The 16,637-nt window shown below is 50.0% G+C and overlaps 1 protein-coding gene across 3 annotated transcripts in view; it reads right to left on the reverse strand.

The window, feature by feature from the left end:
* Positions 1 to 6: 6 nt before the first annotated feature.
* The window catches only part of EPB41L1 (erythrocyte membrane protein band 4.1 like 1), a 70,004-nt gene continuing 53,373 nt past the window's right edge, over positions 7 to 16,637 (reverse strand). For 2 of the 3 annotated variants that reach the window (XM_007447751.1, XM_007447753.1), the window contains 7 exons: positions 15,842 to 15,946; positions 13,703 to 13,786; positions 9,120 to 9,206; positions 8,272 to 8,355; positions 6,192 to 6,272; positions 5,770 to 5,886; positions 7 to 357 (listed from right to left, as the gene is read on the reverse strand). In XM_007447751.1, the coding sequence (XP_007447813.1) occupies positions 349 to 357; positions 5,770 to 5,886; positions 6,192 to 6,272; positions 8,272 to 8,355; positions 9,120 to 9,206; positions 13,703 to 13,786; positions 15,842 to 15,946 (567 nt within the window). In that variant the 3' untranslated portion in view covers positions 7 to 348. The remainder of the gene's footprint in view (positions 358 to 5,769; positions 5,887 to 6,191; positions 6,273 to 8,271; positions 8,356 to 9,119; positions 9,207 to 13,702; positions 13,787 to 15,841; positions 15,947 to 16,637) is intronic. The other variant, XM_007447752.1, reaches the window with a different exon arrangement.

Genomic DNA, 16,637 nt, shown 5'->3' on the forward strand with positions numbered 1-16,637 from the left:
GGGGCGGAGCAAGGGATTATTGTTGTTATAATTTTTTTTCCCTGAACAATCCCACCAGTTCTTCAGTTTGTCTGCAAAGGAAATGTAGGCATTCAGATGTTGGCCGTTGCTGTCGGCCGAATGCTCGGCCAGCCCCGGCAGCAGTGCAAGGACGTGATGTTTCCTGTATATATATCTATATCTATATATATCTATATATATATGCTTTTCCTTTCCCAGTCTCTTGTCAGGGACAGTACGTCGCAGCTGGGACGTCGGTGTTGAGTTGGAGAATCCAGAATGAAGGCCCCTTCTTTACGGTTCTCTGGCTTGGGTTGGACCAGAAACGCCAGCATCTCTTCACAGAGGTCAGGATTCCTGAAGCCAGAGGCGTTGCGGGGAGAAGATGCAAAGGAAGGAGGAGGACAAGAAGAGTTAGTAACTTTTGTCACTCATCTTTAAATACATGGCAAGAGGTTGTCTTCCCTGTCTTTACCGTGTGCCATTTATTATGACTAGGGAAGACAGAGTGACTTGTCCAAGGCCACACAGCTTATAAGAAAGTGGCCGCTGAGAACTGAAGCCACCTCTGTCTGACTCTCTGACTCCAAAGGCCATGCATGTTTTCTGGGTTGTTTCCAGGCAGGTGGTATCTTTTACTTTGGCTGGAAAATTTGTCCAAGTTTCCTTGAATGCTGAAAGCTAAGATTATACTTGTTTCATTTTGTCTTTCTAGCTGCTCTCAGTTCTAAGAAATGTTTAGTTGTGATTGCAGATCTTCTTTTTTTGTCTTTCCCTTCTGTTTGCCACTGCCTGCTGTGTCCTGGGGGTTAAACCCCAGAGACGAGTGTTTAAGTAAAGAAACTGGAGTCTGGATTCCAACTCAGGTTTGACTCCAGAACTCAGTGGTTAAGGGCGGGGGCTCTGAAATCAGACAATCCTAGTTTCAAATCCCATTCCACAGTCTACTAGCTCTGTCATCTTGGGCAAGTTTCCTAACCTCTTTAGACCTTAGTTGCTCCCTCTGTAAAATGGGTCCCACCTCACGAAGTTGTAGGGAGGATTCAAGACAAGGCTCAGCATATAGTAAGTGCTGAGTAAATACTGGCTGTTCTTATTACTATTGTTGTTAACTTAACCACATTCGATCTCATTCAGGGCAAGGGCTGTGTTTTACTTATTGTTGTCTTTCCAGGGCCCAACACCATGACTGACACACAGCAACTACCCCAAACCATTTAACAAGTGACATATTGTCCCTGCCCTTTGCCACTTACATATCGTCCGGTGCTAAAGGAGTTGTAGAAATTTGATCCTTCTCAGCTCATTTGACAAATGGGAAAACCGAGACCCAGAGGGTTAGCAAGTTGGTGGCAGAAACAAGGTGAGAACCCTAAGCTCCTGCTTTGGAATAGGTCATCCCCACCCCCATTTAATTAAAAATTTGAAAGTAAGAAAGCTCTGGGAAGCTGGCTGGATGCTGCCCTCTTGCTGGCAATGTTTGGGAGACAGGTCTTGCCTGAAGGAGACAGGCCAGTGAACAAAGATGGAGCAGAAGCCACACGTCTGGCCTGTGAGTTGCAGGGAGAGAAGAGAAGACTGTAAGATGGGCGTGATTTCACAGTCACAGCAAGAACTTCAAGGAGGAAGAACTTCATAAAGAGATCTACTGGAGCAGGGACAGGTGTTCCTGGAGGATTCAGGGAGAGGAGAGAAGATGACTGGCAAGATGGATGCCCACGTGGAAACAGGGTCTCGTGCACCAGGCTGGTGATAGAAGTTTAGGGTCTGACTTGCTCAGGGCTCTCATCAACCCCTCAACGTGACAAAACTATTGGGACAAGGAAGCAGCTTCACATCGCCGAGCACCTTCTGTATGTGAGATACCACCTGGTACATCATTGCTATGGACTGAATGTTATGTCCCCCTGAAATTCACAGGTTGAAGCCCTAACCTTCAAGGTGATGGTATATGGAAGCGGGGCCTTTAGAAGGCACTCATAAATAGGATGAGTGCCCTTATAAAAAGAGACGTGAGAGAGATAACTTCTCTCTCTGCTCTCCACCACGTGAGGACACAGAGAAGACGGCTGTCTGCAAACCAGAAGAGGGTCTCACCAGGAACCAGACTGGCTGGCACCTTGACCTTGGACTTCCCAGCCCCCATAACTGTGAGATATTAAGTGTGTGTTGTTTAAGCCACCCAGTCTACGGTGTTCTGTTACAGCAGCCTGAGAGGACTCTGACACTCCTAGATGTTGTTTAATTATTACAGCAGCTCCAGTTTAATAGATTGACTCCATTTTGTAGATTAGAAAACTGAGGCCCAGGGAGGTTCCTCTGGGCACACTTTCTGAGTCCAAAGCTGGGTGTGTTCTTGCTACTCCATTCTGCTACTTTCTGAGGATTTTTTCCTACAGTGCCGGCTTCACCTTAAGTTTCCTCATCGATTAATAAAAGTGCCTGCCCAAAACTCAGTGTACACATGATTCTGGGTTTGTGGGATATCTTCTAAAGCCCACAGACACTTCAGAAGGACCGAGGACATCTAAACAACACTGTATGATCATGTATTCTTCTGTTTATTACAGCAGAGTCCGAACGGGCAGCATTTTGTTAGCTTACTTTGTGTTAATAGTAATCATAGTCATAATTAACTCTTATTGAGCACTTACTATGTGCCGGGCATGGTGCTTACTACTGTAGATGTATGATCTCAGTAACCCTATGAGATAGATACTGTGAACAGTCAGAGTAGTCAGGAGATTAAGGCCATAAGGCAGTTTTGGAGTCTAACAGATGAGGTTTGACTCTCTAACCAATTCTTTGTGTTCCCAGCTCCAAATCTGTGAGCAAAATCGCCTAACATCTCAGAGCTTCAGTTCCCTTCTTTGTAAAATGAATGAGCAGGTCACAGTACTGTGCCTAGTGCACAGCCAGGTGCCTGGAAGAGTGTAAGGACTCCATAAGTTACCGCAATTGTTACTATGTCATTGTCATTGTCATTTGGCTGATGAGGAAACACAGGCCGAGAAGCTTAAATAGCTTGCTCAAAGTTGCGCAGCTAATAACGGTCAGGATTGAGATTCGAGTCAGGACTATCATCCCGGGTGCCAAGATGCATCCATCCATCAAACCAACATTTTTCAAGTACTTTAAAAAAGAGTTTTCTAATTCAGAGAAGACCTTTCCCCCAGAATCAGTGAGTCTGACTATATTAAAAGTCAGAGGTGGTTCCTACTTGGCGATAACTAATGGGAAAGCAGGTGGGCAGAAAAGGCAAGGGAGAAACTTCTGTTTCTCAAGGACAACATAACAATGTGACCTTTACAGAAGGATCCAAAAGAGAGAGAGAGGGTGTGTGGTGATGCGTGGGACAATGGCAGCAAAGAAAGGACTAAAACAGGGGCGAGGAGGAAGAACCGCAAAGGGAGCAGTGAGGTAGGCAGATGTGAAAGACTGCATGGGGTGGGCAGGACGTGGAGGCTGGGACGAGAGCTCCAAATGGCCAGGGAACGCGGGCAGGCAGGAGCCTGGGGGGCTGGCTGGGCTGCCCCAGGAAAGACGAGGAGGAGTGAGACGGGGAATGGAGAAGATACGAGAAGCTAGGAAAGCAAACAAACAGCCAGAGGACTGTACATAACTGGAAGGGGGCTTGCCCATCTCTTCCTTTTGCAAATGAGGAAACTGAGACCCCAATGGCCACACAGCCAAGTCAGCAGGATGGCTGGGATTGGAGTCAGGTCCTGATTCCCAGCACAGAGTTCTCTGCATTAGTGGCTCCTACACCTGGCTGCACATGGACTTCCTAAGGACCAACGTATAAATAAAGATTCCCAGGTCCTGGCCCAGCACTTCTAAGTCAGACTTTATGGCAATAGTTTTCTAGTATTTGTGTTCCCCAGCTGATACTGCCTGCCCAGCACCAGCTTGGCAAGTGACCTACACTCTACCACTCTGAGATCTGGGAGACAAAAAGCAACAATAACTGGGCAACTGACAGGACAGGAGTGACAATTTACTTGAAAGTCTGAGGAAGGCTGGGAGGCAGGCTCTGCCCGTGATCAGTTTATACATCTTCTACACCAGCGCTGTCCAACAGAAATGAAGCCACAGACGGAATTTAAAATTTTTTAGATAATAGATTTTCTAGACAGTACTTTCTAAATTTTCTAGTATTTCTGGTTTCCTAAAATTTTCCAGCTATACAGAAAATTTTAATTTCTAAATTAAAATTCATATGTTTTAATTTACATGAAAAAGAGTAAAAAGAAACAGGTGAGATTAATTTTAATAATGTATTTCACTTAACCCAATATATCCAAACATTATCATTTAACATGTAATCAATATAAAAATTACTGAGCTATTTTATACTCCTTTTTCCATATGTAGTCTTCAAAATCCGGCACCTATTTTACCCTCAAGGTACATCTCATTTCAGATTAGCCAATTTCAAGTGCTCAACAGCCGTGTGCAGCTAGTGGCCCCTACACTGCACAGCACAGAAAATCATTTCCATCACTGCAGGAAGTTCAGTCCTTTTCCTTCTGACACGAAGCGGGTGGTAATCAAAGGATGAGAAAGAAACATTCTGTATCTTTCTAGAAAACACTGGGTTTCTTCATCAGGGAAGAGGACAAAAGGGAGACCTGCTGTTTGTGGGGGACTTTGAAATGCATTTATTTTTCATTGAGGTATATGGTGTGAAGTAAGTAAAGTATACAAATCTAAGTGTGGAGCTTGGTCCACTTTTACATACATACACACCCATGCAACCCCCCCAGTTCAAGACGCTGACATTTCCAGCACCCTAGAAGTTCCCTTTGTGGCTCTTCCCTGTCAATGCCACATCCCAGAAGGAACCGATATTCAGACTTTGATCATCGCTGATTAGTTTGGCCTGTTTTTGAACTTCCTATGAATGGACTCACATTGTATGTACTTTCTGTGTTTGACTTATTTCACTCAATTCAATGTCTGTGAGATTTTGTCATTATTGGTCTGACCAAATTCAGTAAACTTCTAGACGGGCCAGAACCCTTCCCCCAGCTTCCCCCAATTTCAGCTGCTAAAAGACCTCTCTGCTCCAGCACCATCTCATTCCTCTTATTCACGAAGGCACTGATAGCCCTTCAGTGGAAAAGAGTAAGGATTGGGGTCCCTAAGATTCTCGCCCCTGGTGGCCTGAGAAGGGCTTCCAATCTAGCAAGACAGATGGGATCGAGGGCTCTGGCCATCATATTCCTCCTTGGCATCAACTAGACTTCAATTTAAAAAATTAAAAAATAAAATAAAATTGGCACAACATTGTAAATCAACTATATTTCAATTAAAAAAAAAAAAAATTCCTCCCTGGCAACATCCAGTGACCGGTGATGGAGACAGAGAGTCAGGGACAGGAATGTGGCCCTGGGCCTGGCAGGACTTTTTCCGACTTCCAGCCTACAGGCAATGGCCAGTGAGGGTACGCCTGTCTCTGTCTGTCCCATCTCAGTACCCACTGTCAATCCTCTCTCCCCTGTTCTGACCACTTCTGGATTGACTTTTCTCGGTCTGGAGCCTGAAACCCCAAAGAAACCAAGGGACCAGCCTTCCTTCCCCCTCTGCACTCTGATTCGTCGTAGCTGAGGGAGCTACCTCTCCACTTGGAGCCCCAAACCAGGGAGCTTGGGGAGGTCAGAGCTGTGCTGGGGACCAAGCCTCTTGGTGGGTCCTCAGACGGAAATGCCCCTCGGAGGACCTTGTTCTCTCCTCTGTCTCATGGCCGCTGAGCCCCATGAGCCTCACCTGTGGCTTCTTGTCCCTGTCCTCTGGGGATGGGTCTGTTTCTCTGTATACGACAGCTTTGGTTACCAGCATGTCAGGATGCTGCAGTTTGGCCTCCTTGATGGCCAAAGCCAGGGCCTGGAGGAAAAGAACGGCAAAGTGAGGAGTCAGAGCATATGGAATACGGGAGAGGCCACGGAGACCAACAGGCCCCTCCAGCACACAGCTGAGGACCAGGAGTTAAGGGGAGAGGCCAGAGCTCAGGTCTTCTGGCACCTTCTGACTCCCATTCAGTGCCCCTTCCTTGAGGGCTTCTCCTCTGGACAGGGTCAGTAGGAAGTGGACATCTCTGCTCACAGATGCAGCCGTCCATGGGTAAACCAATACGGGGGGGCCTGGGGCCTGGGCAGTGCCACTGGGAACCATGCTCCCCATCCCCATACCTGGTCTTGATCGACATCTTCGTCCCCGGTGATGATGATCCGCTTCTCGATCCTCGTCTCAGAAAATCCTCCTTTCACAGTCTGCAGAGGGAGAGGGAGGTGAGGCCAGCCTCGGGTCCTGCTGGGGCAGCAGCCTCGACAGGGGACCGGTCCAAAGCATCCCTCAAGGGCAAGGCTGGAACCAGCAGTCGCCTTCTCTCCTAGCTCCCTCAGTTTTTTCCTCTTTCTGGTTTTGGGACTTCAGACTGCACATCTTGCCTGGCTGCCACCACTCCCCCAACTACCAAGCTGCCCCCTCTAGCTCTTCCAAGCCCGGTTCAAATGCTGTCACCCTGACCCTGGTGAGCGATCCTTCCTCCTCCCTGCCTCGGTACTCCCTGAGCGGCAAGTTCATATCTCTCACGGTTCTGGGCCTCTCTGCCTTGTACTGACGTTGTGTGTGTGACCTGGCCCTGCTCACTGGGCTGGTGCTCATGAGGGCAGGGGCTGTGTTTTGTTCATCTCTGGATCCCCTCCTTCCCCACTCCCCTGTCCAACCTGACCAGGACAGGTGCTAAATGCGGATTTGTCGAATGAACACATGAATGAAATGTGAATGGTGACAAGGTTCTACTTTAAATGACTTCAAACAATACTAGAAAACTGCACTGATGATGCTTATACCATATGCTTAAAACCGCCACTCTTTTCTGAAGGGGTGGGGTTCGGGTGCAAGTTTAGAAGTAGAAGATGGGGCAGGACCTACTTGCTTGGCATATTGAAGGCGGGTGGTGGCTAAGGGAAATCCCAGCAGGGGTCGGGAGTGGACAGAAAGAAGAGGGGGGCTCCCAGCTGGCAGGGCTAGGAGGGACTTTGGTAAGAAGAGTTATCTGAGCTGTATGCAGTGGGGTGTGTGATGGAACACCTTCCCATAAAGCTTTCAGTGACGTCATCATTGCTCACTGATGCTTTTGGTAGGAGTGGGTGCTTTCTGGGGACCGTGCTGCATGGGAGTGGGCAGGGCTGGGACAGTCTGTGCTCATCAAGGGCCAGCACTGCCTACCAGACTCCTCCTTTGATGCCTGAGCAAAACCTCCAACTCATCCTGGCGCTCTGGCCTCTGTCCTCCAGGCCTCCATCCCTGCCCTGGGCCCTGGCCACTCAGGCATGGACATGCTGGCCAGCCTGTCCTCAGCCCTCTGTCCTCATGGGCTAAGTCATGGCTGTCTCACCAGGAATGTCTCCCTTCTTTGGCACTGCCTCTTCCTCCCCGCACCCTGCGCCAGGCCCTCCATCCCTAGTCTCTCTATGGAGAGACTCTCTCTCTCTTCTTTCTCCCATCTGCCTGCACATCCTGGTGGACCTAATCTCCTCTCCTTAAACCCCTTTTCACTGGGTCACTCCCCATATTGAAAACCTTGATGGCTTTCCAATCGCTCTCAGACTCAGACCCTCTGTTATCACATTTGTCCTGGGATTTGTCTTTTGTCTCTATTCTGCTTCCCCTACCTCCAGTCCAACCTAATTTCCCAGTTACGTCCCCTACGTGCTGCTTCTTCCTGACAGAGACCGCTTCTCCCGTTTCCCCATGTGCATTGCTTGCAGCCCCTCCAGCAGCCCTCAGCCCAGAGGCCAGCGTGAGGTTGATGCTCACTAACATTTGCTCAGTGAATGAATAAGCAAACACACGGTTTCTGTTCCCGTCTTCCCTGTGGCTTAGAACGTCTGCATCCTCCCTCACGAGTCCGCCCTGGCTTTCCAAGACGCTATACAAACCCCATTTTTTCCAGAAGACCCTTCCTCATTCTTTGAGCCTTCCTTCAATCGCTCCCCTCTAAATCCCTCTAGCACTTAGGATCTATAAGGCGCAAATGCCACGGTTCACAATTTCTTCCAAGGAGACGGTCTCATCCCCCCAGCCTGGCTGTCAACACTGAAGGGCAGGTCGGCACCTAGGACAACCCTTATCACAGAACAAAGCTCCCAGAAACTGGGAACACCGCAGGTCTTCTCTGTCCACATTACAAGGCAGAGCCATGGCAATGACCTTCCCGAGCCCCACAGCCAGGCTGGGGGCATACGACATCCTGCTGCTACTCACTTTGGTAACATGGGTGGTGGTGGAAGTGGAGAGGGTTTCCGCGGTGGCGCCGTAGGTGCTGGTGAGGACATCTTTCCCGATGATCTGCAGAATATAACCACCCCCCACCCAGGGCTCAGGTGAGGACACTGGACTCTGCAGGACGGGGGCGGGGGTGGGGTAAACCAAGGGAGGAGTCGGGGTGGGGGTGGGGTCCCATGAAGGTGAAGTTTGGAAGCCAAGATGCTTTGAGACACTGAGTCTAAGAACTCAGGAATACTGGAATCTTCAGAAGCTAGACCCATGATATCCTCAAACCTTGGAATCTAAGATTCCTAGGACCTGAGATTCCTGAGGTCCAGAATCCTAACAAGACCCTAGAATTTAAGAATCCTGGCATCTTACAAGAATGAACAGAGGGATCCAAGGTGGAAACAGAGCCCTCCCAATCCCCCACCCTGTCAGGGCTGGGAACGTGCTCTCTCTGGGACTAAACGATGAAAACAACAGAACTGGAGAACACAGGAGCTGCAAGAGACCTCACAGTGACAGACGTGGGCGACTGAGGCAGCCACCAACAGAGCTGGGTCCAGAGTCCAAGCTTCTGGAGCCCTAGTCCATTGCTCCTCCTGGTCAGTAAGGAGAGCAGATGCAAAGCAGCTGTCACATCACAGGCACCACCAATGGATGAGACTCTGGTGGGGACCAGGGAGCCCTGTGGGCATCTGAATGTGATGCCATTTCCTGGTGCTGCACTTAAAGGGGCAGCCTCCCACGCTCTACGCCGTACTTGCTGCAGGCCACCTGTGGACCCGCGTCCACATTCTCTGCCTGGAGTCCCCTAGCCTGCGTTGGCCCTGCCCACTTACCGGAGAAAGAGAACGGATTTCCGTGGCCACCGTCTGTGGGCCTGGGATCATGGCAGCTGCCCCCTTCCCGGACTTGAGACTGTTCTCCTGGGGAAACAATAGTGCTCAGAGGGCCAGGTCTCAGGTGGGCGGGCCCTCAGGATGGCTGGAGCACGTGGCCATGCAGCTCTCACGGCCACAAGGTTGAATAGTGACGTCAGAAGCAGAGAGCTGAAAGCATCGTTCAGTCCAGTCTGCTCTTGTTCATCCCTCGCTCGCTCGCTCACACACATGCTTACACACTTACCCACTCATTTAACAAACATTTACTGAGTGCCTGGCATTAGGGACACTGTGGTGAACAAGACGCGGTATTGCCCCCTGGAAGCACTAATAAAGGAGTCGAGACATCCACGTTCTGGTCCTGGCCCTGCCACGTTCCAGCCACGTGACCCGGACGGAGCCACTTCGGCTCTCCGGGCCTCAGGGATTCACCTACATGAAGGGACCCCTCTAGTGTGTGTTCATCAGTGGTAACAAATGTCCCATCCTGGTAGGGGTGTTGATAACGGGTTGGTGGTGGGGGCTGTATGTGTGCCGGGGCAGGGGGTCTACAAGAAATCTGTACCTTCCTCTCAATTTCGCTGCGAACTGAAAACTGCTCTCAAAAAATAAAGTCTTGAGAAATTTTTTTAAAAGGGGACCCCTGTCCCACTCTCACAGAGACATTATGAAGATAACAGAGGAGAAAGGGCTTTGCAAACGGAAATCTGTCAGGTAAATATAGGAGTACAGGCTGGCTACTAAGAACATACTAACTACTGTTTTCTGAGTACTCGCTATGTGCTAAGTATTGTGTTAAGGATGCATGAACTCATTTAAGCCTCTGAACAACCATAGGAAATTGTTTTAATATTCCTGTTTTATAGCTGAGAAACTGGAAGGTCAGGGCATGTTAAGTGGCTTGTTCAAGCCCCCCTGAAAGTGAGCGATAGAGCCTGGATTTAAACCCAAGTTGGTCAGACTCCAAATTCAACGCACTCCTTCTGCCATGCCATTCTGCCCTTGGAACACTTACCCTTGAGCCAGCTCTCCTGGTCCTACCTTGGAATCTAACTCCTAGATGATCCTGGAATTGGCCCCAGACTTACTGGCCCACATCTGGAAGGGGCCCAGCTGCCGGCCTCTACCTCCTACTTCCTGCCCCATCTCAGGGCTCAGCCTTGTCTGTCCAGGGGCCCAGAAGCTGTGTCCATTCTGCAGCTCCCCAGTGGGCCGCAGGGTACTAGATCTGGATCTCTGCCTGCCAGGGGACAGGTGAGGACAGAAGCCCTCTGTCTTCGCCCCACCTTTCCCCGAGGGCTGCCTCCAGCTGAGGCTGTCGGTGGCCTGATTACCTGGCATTCCATGCACAAGGCATTTACTTTCTCAGAGGCAGTCCCAGAATGTGGCCCAGCAGCAGGTCTTAAAAGGGCAACCTTCTGGGCTCAATGCTTCCTTTCTCCCAGGGTAGGAAAGAGCCACAAGCCCCTTTGAATCCTACTGTCCCTCCAGGCCCTTCTCCCCTCAAGCTTCTTCTTCTCCCATTGACCCCTCTTTCCCGGAAAAGCCTCACCTCCACCTTCACACTGACGGGGACACAGGTCATTCCAAGGCACCACAAGGTGCCAGCTGCTCCGCCTGCCTCTCCTGTATCTTCAGCCAGTTCCCTCTCCCGCCTCTAGGAGGCGCAGCTCCTCTCCGTGGCTAAGGTGACACCGCCATCTCCGCCCCCGGCCCTTCCTCCGGCGGACTCCGGGCTCTCCTCTTCGCCGCCTCTGTCTGGGACGCCTCAGCCACTCAAGGCTTCCACTGCCTCATCGAGGCCACTGTCCCCTCTCGCTTTATCTGTAGCTCAGATCTTGCTTGAACCCTAGACTTGCCTATAGACACTTTCCCCTGGAAACGTCCCACAGGCGCCTCAGACTCATCAGACCCAAAATGGAATTCGCTGCCTCCCACCCCCAACACACACCTGCCGCTAAAGAGCACCCCCCCGCCCCGTGCTCCTTGTTCCTATTAGTGCTTCTCAGACTTGAGGGGTGTCACCTGGAGGGCTTGTGAAAACAGAGACCCCCCCCCCCGGGCCCCGCCCCGGAGCTTTTGAGTCAATAGGTCTGGGGCGGGGCCTGGGAATTTCCTCCCTAACAGGTTCCCAGGGCCGCGCTCGCTCTCGGAGACCAGCGGGGCTGGTGCGCGGCGTCGCGGCCCGTCTTTCCTCCTATCACCTGAACGTTCTACCAGTGACCCAATCCTGTACTTTGCTCCCTCCAGGCACCCTCAACCCTGACCTCCTGGTCAGCCTCCGACTCCGCGCACCCTGGCCCTGCCCCCGCCCCTAAACTAGTTCCCTGCCTGCTCTTCCGGTCTCTCCCAGTAGAATGTGGGCTCAGAGATGCTGTCTGTCTCCCGCAGAGCTGGATTCACAGCGCCTGGCACACTACTCCACACATCGTGGGTGCTCAATAAATATTTGCTGAAGGAAGGAAGGAGGGAGGGAAGGAGGGAGGAGGGGAAGGAAGGAAGGAGAATAAAAAAAGGGACCCACGCCCCCAAGGAAAGGAATTTTTTGCTCCAGTCATGTCCCACACGGGCTGCTAGAGTAATCTTTCTAAAACACAGAAACACATATCTGATGACATCATGCCCCTACTTAAAAAGTTGAAGTGATTCTCCACGGTCTCCAGGATGAAGTCTGAACTTCATACATGGCATTCGAGGCCCTTCAGGCCCCGGCCCAGCCTTCCTTTCCAGCCTCTACTCCCCCTGCCCCCCCCCACACACACTTGACATCTTGCTTCACTGACCACTTCCTTTCCCTAAATGCTATGGTCCTTCACATCCTTGCCTTTACATCCGCTGTTCCCACAGCCTAGGAGACCTCCTCCCATGACTGCACCCTAATTTATCCTTCAAGAATAGCTCAGATGTCACCCCCTAGATAAAGCCTTGCCCAGCTCCTACAATGTCACTCCACACCCTATGCCCCCTAGGAAAGGCAGGAAAAAATAATGGCCGCTTACATTTACAGACCACTTGTAATGTGCCAGGCACTCTTTGGAGGGCTTTGCATAGATTACCTTAGTTTAGCATCACATCAACCCTTTGGGGGACATGCTATTATTCCCCCTCACCCCATTTTCCAGAAGTGGAAACTGAGGTCTGGAAAGGTTTGGGTAACTTGCCCAAGGTCATCCAGCCAGGAAGTGGGAGAGCTGGACCTTGTTCACCACTGTGTGCCCAGGACCTAAACACAAAGGCACAGCCCATTTGATGTGCCTGTGATTATTATTTCGATGAATGAGTTCTAACAGGCAGTATCTTTTCTTCCACTCCCCGTACTGGGCAGAGGAGAGATTAAGAAATGTTTTGAGAACAAATGAATGGATGGATGGATGGATGAGTAAATGAATGATATGACTGCCTGCTCACCACGGTACGAATTTACATTTAGCCCGATAAGCATCCTGATGCCACGTGGTGAAGGGGTGAGGGGAGAGGAGGAACTGAGTGACCAGGGGAGAGTGTGCAAGCTGATAACTGGTTTGGGCTTATTTCTCTTAAAATCTTTGTTTACTCAAAACCTTCCTGCTGGGTAGTCTAAATTAATGTAATTTTCTTCCTATGTGCATATGAGGGGTTTGGCAAGAGAAAGCATTTGAAAACAACCTCCCACAGCTCAAGACAGATCTGGCCCAGGCACTGATACCTGCTCGGCCCCAGCCCCAGCCCCAGCCCCACGCAGCCACTGTTCACAACGGTCAGGATGAGGGAGCAGAGCAGAGCGGTTGAGGTGGACAGTGGGGCTTCAGGAATCACAATGCCTGGGTTTGACCTGGCTCTACCACGTATTGGTTGTGTGACCTTGGGTAAGTCACTGTACCTCTCTGAACTTCATTTTCCTCATCTGTAAAGGGTGGGAAAAAGAGCATCCACTTCACAGCTCTGGTTTTACCCCATGAGCACACTGCATGGTATCATAACCTGTGGCTGAATGCTAGCTGTGCTGTGTCATCATTTGAAGAATCTGATGTTACTGAACTCTCTTAAGAGCCCGTGAACCAGGCAGAATGGGGAGTACTCCCATCTTATAGATGAGGACATCTAAAGACCTTCCTTCATGGGTCAGGCAGCAAATAGCTAGCAGAACCACAGGGTCCCTCAGGACACAGTCCCGAATCCTGAGCCATGGCTGCCAGGAGGATGGACCTCACTCAGGGAGGACTTTCAGGCACAATCCTCCTGTGTTGCCGACAGTCAGTTAATCAAATAGTACCATCCTATCTTTATCCCTCCCGTAGCTGAGATGGTCCAGATGACTGAGACTCAGGGATGCCACCTCCTACATTATTCAATTTGCAAAACTGAGGTCTGACTGGATGTCCTGTGGCCAGTCAATAAAAGTTTGACTGTGTGTCAGACAATAAAAGTTTGACTGTGTGTGCCACACCTGATGCTGTGAGGGCGGATGAGGACTTCCTGCCATAGCTGGCGAGGTTAGCTTGTTATCTGGCTGTTTCAGGGGCAATGGGGCTGGTCAGAGGGAGGTCTCGGGTCCTACTTACCATGGTGGTTGATACGGTCTCCGTGGTGATGGAGGGAGTAGTTGTTATGAACTCCTTCCCCCCTGGGGCAGTCCCGTCAACCTGCTGGCCAGAGGAGGAGTTGTTAGAGAGGGAAGAGAGAGAGAGGGTGCCAGATACGCCTGCAACATCTGCCACCTGGGCTCGTGGCATCCCCAGGTACCAAGTGACAGGCAGTGTGAGCAAACATTCACTTGGGGAGGAGGTACGTCCACACACAGACCAAACTACAAAGGGGTCTCACAGGTCCTCCAGCTCATTCCAATCATTTTATTTCACAAAGGGAAAATAATCCCATATAATTTGATACATTCTACCCAAATTTCAATGCCTGTATTCTTTGACTGAGCGAGCCCATTGCTAGGGATTCACCCTTCAGGCATAAACTTTGAAAATTTCGCCAGGAAGTCTGAACAACAAAGTTCACTGCAGCATTCAACATTGACTGCAAAAGACCAAAACCATCACAGGTCCATTGATAGGTGATAAAGGCATGCTAAATCAGGATCCACTCCTAAGGGGGAACAAGGAGAGTGAGGTGGGGCCACATGTGCCAACATGGAGTGATCTCCAAGGTAAGTATTAAAAAAAAAAAAAAAAAAAAAAAAAAAAAGTAGGGATTTCCCTGGTGGCGCAGTGGTTAAGAATCCGCCTGCCAACGCAGGGTACACGGGTTCGATCCCTGGTCCAGGAAGATCCCACATGACGTGGAGCAGCTAAACCTGTGTGCCACACCTACTGAGCCTGTGCTCTAGAGCCCGCGAGCCACAACTATTGAGCCCGCACGCCTCAACTACTGCAGTCCGTGCGCATAGAGCTTGTGCTCCGCAACAAGAGAAGCCTCCGCGATGAGAAGCCCGTGCACCGCAACGAAGAGTAGCCCCCAATCGCCGCAACTAGAGAAAGCCCGTGCGCAAAAGACCCAACGCAGCCAAAAATACATAAATAAATTTATTTAAAAAAAAGAAAAAAGGTAAAGTGTAAAAGAGAATGATCTCTTTTGTGTAAAAAATTTAAATACCTAGAGATATAAGGACATATGTTGGTATGTGTATATTTTTTTCTCTGGGAGCACTCAGAAAAAAATTCATTTGGTTCTGTTTGAATTTCATGACTGTGAATATTTTGTTGTTATTTTGTTTTGATGTCAATAGGGGTTACTGAGCTGTAAAATTTGGGGCCACTTTTAGTTTTCTTTGTATAAAAACAAAACCAACACACATTACTAAAACAAAATAGAGCAGAGAGGGAGTAAGTTGCCCCGGGGTCACACAGCTTGTCAGAACTCAAGAGTCTTGACAGCTGCACTAGCAGCCTCATAAACCTCTATGCATGTTATAAAAGTGAGAGAAAAAAGTCTGGAAACAACAGAGTTGCCCACATTTTGTAGATTTACATCTTTCCTTAGTTCTTAAAACCAAGACTGGTCTCCAGGGCAAAAAAGTCCCCAGCACTGCGGTTCCTCTGGCCAGAAAGAACCAAGAGGGCATCTATCAGACCCTTAGTCTCCATTTTCAAAGCTTAAAAACCACAAAAGGAACTTGGGAAATGCACTGTAAGTAATGCACCTGTGTCTATTTACAACAGTGTCTCCAGGGGACTGAGTATGTTTCATCTTGCTAAGACAAACGATATTTTATCTTTTTTTTTCAGTTTGTTCATTCTGTCAGTCTGATGTGGAACCCCCGTGCACACACATGAAAATGACCCAATGTGAGCTGCTCTGACCCAAGCTGAATTGGGTTCTCTCTCCTCTTCCCCTGGGATATCTTAAGAAACCTCTCCACCTCCTTCAAGTGATCTGAAAGCCATGGTCTAATCCACTAACCGCTAGTCCTTATAACACTCCCAGGACGATGAAGGAGACATGACCCTCCCCATTTTACAGATGGAAAAATTGAGGCTTTAAGAGGTGTAGTCTGCCCAGGATAAGAACCCATCCCACCACCCACACCCGGAGCTCAGGGAGGACAATGAAGCTCAGAAGAGCATCAGGGTTAAAATGGTGGCTCCGGGGGAGCCAAGGTAGCAAGAGCTGGCCGAGGGGCTTGGCCATGATGGGGATCCCACCCTTAAATGCCCAGTACCTAGGCCCAGTGTGCACAGGAAGGCACAGGTTACCTGGGTGGTGTCCACAGTGGCAACTCGGGTCTGCAGTACAGCCTCCGGCTCGATCTTCTTCCTGATAGCCAGGCTGCTGACTGTCATGGTTTCCGTTTTCACAGGCTGTAGGCAGATGAGGGAAGAACACTCTGTATCTCAAGCCCCGGCACGACTCCTACTCACAGGCAACGGCAGCGCGGGGTCAGCAGGTTATCTCCCACCACTGCCGCTGACCAAGTCTCCAGAGGGGGTCGAAGGCCAGGGCCAAAGAGGCCTGGTGTGATGTCACAGACAAACAGCCCAAGAGGGGAGCCAGAACCACCAGCAGCACCAGGACAGCCTGCCCATGACCCTGCCACCATACCACCTCATGGCGGCTGCATGCCGGGTTTCAGGCTACCATTAAGAGAACATTCACCATTCAATTAACATGCTCTGTGCCGTGCCACACACTCAGCATTTTCCTGATAATACATAGTCCTGAATGACTTCAATGGTTATGCCACCACCTCCCAGCTGCTTTCTCTGAACTGTTCTTTAGAGTAGGAGTCACGCCTGGAGGCCCGGGATGGGGGTGGGGGGCCAGGCAGGAGATGTAAACGAGTGAAGCGGGCTTGTTGAGGACCGGGGTGAACTGGAGAGCACATGGGGTCCAATCAGGTTTGGCCTGAGTGACCGGATCATCTGATTTTTGTTTTTTAATGATATAAAAAAAAAAAATCCCTGGATTTTATATTCAGTGCCCTGATTTTTAAATCAAAGTCAAAGAAAACACATCTGCTAGCTAGATTTGGCCCAGGGCCACCAGTTTCCC

Source organism: Lipotes vexillifer, unplaced genomic scaffold (assembly GCF_000442215.2).
Source record: "Lipotes vexillifer unplaced genomic scaffold, Lipotes_vexillifer_v1.1 scaffold397, whole genome shotgun sequence".
Classification (NCBI taxonomy): Eukaryota; Metazoa; Chordata; class Mammalia; order Artiodactyla; family Lipotidae; genus Lipotes; species Lipotes vexillifer.